General features: G+C 42.1%; 1 protein-coding gene across 1 annotated transcript; it reads left to right on the forward strand.

Annotated features, from left to right (window-relative positions):
• Positions 1-377: 377 nt before the first annotated feature.
• Positions 378-3661, forward strand: LOC129668876 (vomeronasal type-1 receptor 4-like). The gene is made up of 3 exons (XM_055596973.1): positions 378-421; positions 2302-2371; positions 2738-3661. Exons 1-3 carry the CDS (start codon positions 378-380, stop codon positions 3659-3661), a joined length of 1038 nt encoding a protein of 345 aa, XP_055452948.1.
• Positions 3662-3922: the final 261 nt, after the last annotated feature.

Genomic DNA, 3922 nt, shown 5'->3' on the forward strand with positions numbered 1-3922 from the left:
TCCTGCTACCGTGCTCCCTGCCCAGCTGGACTAGCTTCAAGCTGTGAGCCAGAACAAGCCCTTTCTCCCTCCAACTGCTTCTTGTCAGAGGCTTACTGCAACAATGAAAAGAAGTTATATATGGACTGCAGTTTGACATATGTCCTACAGGTGAGAACTGAGAATGGAGAGGGTAGATGTGAAAGTGTAAATCCTTTCCAGGCCTAAAAGTGTGAAAACTGATCACCCAAAGGTAGAACTCTGGAAGCTGAAGGCTAGAGAAAGGCTATGGCTGTAACTAGAGAAATGGCAGCAATTGCCCAAAGATAGTCTTAGCAAAGTAAGACCTAATGTCCTTCAGCACAGCACACAACAGCCATTCATGGTAATAGGACACGATGGGTGAAGAGCTTGAAGAAGGAGCCCAGAGCCTTATAAGAAGGTAAAATGGTAACGACAGTGGTCCCCCAGATGTCCAGCCTCACCAAGACCAAGTAGCTGTAACTACTCTTATTTAATCAGTAAACAAGGTACATGTGTTAACATATCACACTACATTCCACAAATGTGTTATCATTGCACATTAATTAAAAATTTGGAAGCATTATTACTATTGAACAAAAAAGATAAGAAAGAAAATCTACTCAGCCTGGTAGAAATTGAAGCAACCCTATTGTTTTTACAGGCTGAGAGAAGAGACATGAATTAATATAGCTGCCCTGACAATGGAGACTATGGTTGCATGGCAGCTGCAGTAGCATAACAACTGGGATGAGGGTGAACATCTCACTTAGCCTTGAAGCCCCAATGCACTAGTTAGCATTTCTAGAGATTCCTAACTCACAGACTGCATTCACCCCATACCACCACACATCAGAAAGTCTTCTCTTCTCTACTTGATCAATAGCAGCTTAGCCGGATCTCGTCCAGGTTCCCTCAGAGGGAAAGCAGCCCTCTCCTGAACCTTTCTATACAATGTCCCTGGGCTGCTCTAGGCTGCATCCAGTCAATGTGCTGCTTTTCCAGACCACAGGCTCACTCCTGGAGTCTTTGGTTCAGCATTATCAGCTGTACTAATAGTGAAGTGCTTTTTGGTTGGTTTGGTGTTAAGGTATAAGATAACCCTTGGGAAATTTTTAAGCAATGAAATTTACAGAACAATTTGGATTTTAAAAGAACACCTCTGGAGTATAAAGATAAATGAATCAAAGGATAGTATAGGAACTAGAGACAGGACATAAAGTGGGTCTTTGTTGTGTTCATTATAAAAGAAAAATCACACAGTAACAAAACAAAAGGCATTGCAGAAGAAGAAAGGTTTCTTGATCTGAAAGATGCTAATGTTGATGCAGGAAGACAGGGTTGTTTTATTTGTATTCATTTTGTTTTCTTTTGGGGGTGTTCTAGAGTTTTCTTGGGGTGGGGTTTACACAGGGTCTTGTTAAATGACCATGGCTGACTTGAAACTCATTATGTATCTCAGGCTGGTAGTGAATTTACAGTCATCCTCCTGCCTCACCCTTATTTAAGTGCTGGGATGACAGATATGTACCACCATTCTTGACACAATTTCTTAAAATAATTGTCTGTATACTAGGTGTGCAAGTTGGGGAAAGATGAAAGAAGATGCAGGTTTGAGAAATTGACTGACTGGAATGTTGACAAAATCAAATAAAAATGCTTGGAGACATTCAAGTCAGTAAGTTTCTCAATTTATCTCAACACATGCTGAGATTCAAAATACATGATACACACACACACACACACACACACATATATATATATCCATATATACATTTGAACATGTAATCTAATTTTACTCATATGGAAGTCAAGGGAATAAATCTGTTTGGTAATTTCAATTTTTTTTAAAAATTTTCTTTCACAGTTACCAGTTAAGATACAAGATGTCCCATAGAGACAAGAAGAAAATCAGAATTCTTTAGATTAAAAAAGAATATGTATTCCTTTCCACGTGTCAAGGCTGTCTTTTGTATACCAGAAACACACTAAGATGTAAAATCTTTTTTACAGGTATGTTTCAGACTGTACTGTTCAGAGGCAAGGGGCAGCTCAAAAATGCACATGTATGATTACAGAGATGGTGCAATGTTGAAAGGCGGACTTTTGCAACCAATAAACTCTTGGCCCTTGCCACATACTGTATCAACTAAATCTAGGGTTCCTTCCATATAAAATGCGAATTGACATCTACCTTTCAGGTAGATACTGGCGAGCTGAAACATCCACCATAGAACTTGTATATTGTAATGACTGTTTAATACAGCTACGCCAATTAATTGCCTGTTGAGGCTTCACTAGAAACAGAAGACTAGGGGAGAGACCAATCCAGGTCAACTTCCACAGGCCCATGGACGACGTTGACACCTCAGTTAGAAAACCGGGCAACTTCAGGGCATCTGGGCGGGGACAGCGGAGGGGCTGGAAAGGCTTGTAAAGCAGCAGCGCATACCGCCCTGCCAAGCCTGGGCCTCACAGTCGCGGCCAGGTCTCCAGGACAAACCGAAGGGAGGCCGCAGGTGGAGAACAGAGCACCCAAGTTCCCTCACCTTCACCACAGCCTTCCCCTGGCTGCCCTGCTGCCCACTATCTACTCCGGCTCCGGGCTTGTTTACAGCAAAGGCAGCCATCCTGGGAGGAGCAGCGCCACAGCAGAACCTTTAATTGAGAAGAGGGGTTGAGCAGCCTTTACAGGTATATTTCAATTCTGTTGCTTTCCTCAAACTCTACTTGAAAGATACCGAATTTTCTGCCCAAGAAGACAGAAATGGTTTTGAATATTAGCAATATAACAATATTCCTTCTTCTAACTGGACTCAGCACTGTGGCAAATCTTTCTGTTTTTGTGAGGTATGTATGCACTTTTGTGGGCTCTGGGAAGAAAGCTGTACACCTTATCCTCATCCACTTGGCTTTGACAAATATTATTATGCTTTTTTCTAAAGGAATGCCAATGACAATGACAGCTTTAGGTCTGAGGCACTTCCTTGGTGATCTGGGCTGTCACATTACTGTTTATCTAGGCAGGGTTTCCCGGGGCCTCTCCATCTGCACCAGCAGTCTCCTCACAGTGGTCCAGACCATCATCATGAGCCCCAGAGCCTCCTGTTGGGGGAGGCTCAGACTCAGGTCTACAGGACATGTGCTTCTCTCACTGATCTTCTTTTGGATTTTCAATTCTGTGATCAGCATGAACCTTCTCCTTTCCTACAGAGACAAAGGTACAAACACATTGCCACTGCTTAAGAATAGCGAATATTGTTATTTCAAAAGAGAAAATCAGAAAATAAACAATGTTTTTCTCACCCTTATGGTCCTGAGAGATGCAGTGTTGCAGGGTGCCATGGGAGGGACCAGTGGCTACATGGTATTTCTTCTCCACAAGCACCACCTGCATGTCCTCTACCTTCAGAACTCCAAGCTTCTCTACAGAACTCCCCCTGAGCTGAGAGCTGCTCAAAGTGTCCTCCTTCTCATGCTCTGTTTTCTTTTCTTTTATTGGACTGATTGTGTTGTTTCTTTATATTTATCTTCCTCTTTAAAGAACGACTCCTTAACAATTCACTTTCAAAATGTTCTGACCCTTGGTTATGCAGTTTTCAGCCCCCTTTTCCTGATTCTCAGGGATAGACATCTGATAGAATGTTGTCAGGCGCAATAATTTGGGAAGCCATGTTGCTTTGATCTTTTCAGAAAAGGAGGTTTGAAATGGTTGTTAGTGTTTTCTATGCCTTGTGTGTGTGTATGTGTGTGTGTTTGTATAATTTTTTTAAGAAAAGCTTAAGGAGGTAAAAATAGGTTCTCCCATGGCATTGCTGGTGGCAAGCAGCCTATATCTGACACAAATCTGCTGGGAAGTTAAGGGCCCAGGCCTCTTCTCATTTTATGTCACATCATCACGCCATAGAAGTTTGGATTTCTT

The sequence above is a fragment of the Psammomys obesus genome, unplaced genomic scaffold (genome assembly GCF_907164565.1).
Source record: "Psammomys obesus unplaced genomic scaffold, mPsaObe1.curated_primary_1811, whole genome shotgun sequence".
Taxonomy (NCBI): Eukaryota; Metazoa; Chordata; class Mammalia; order Rodentia; family Muridae; genus Psammomys; species Psammomys obesus.

What these genes read in the sequence shown, in the direction of transcription:
- LOC129668876 (XM_055596973.1), top strand. Translation starts at nt 378, where the DNA reads ATGGGTGAAGAGCTTGAAGAAGGAGCCCAGAGCCTTATAAGAAG. An exon ending in GCCCAGAGCCTTATAAGAAG is followed by an intron (nt 422 to 2,301) that starts GTAAAATGGTAA and finishes AGGCTTCACTAG; the next exon opens with AAACAGAAGACTAGGGGAGA. An exon ending in TGGACGACGTTGACACCTCA is followed by an intron (nt 2,372 to 2,737) that starts GTTAGAAAACCG and finishes TCTACTTGAAAG; the next exon opens with ATACCGAATTTTCTGCCCAA.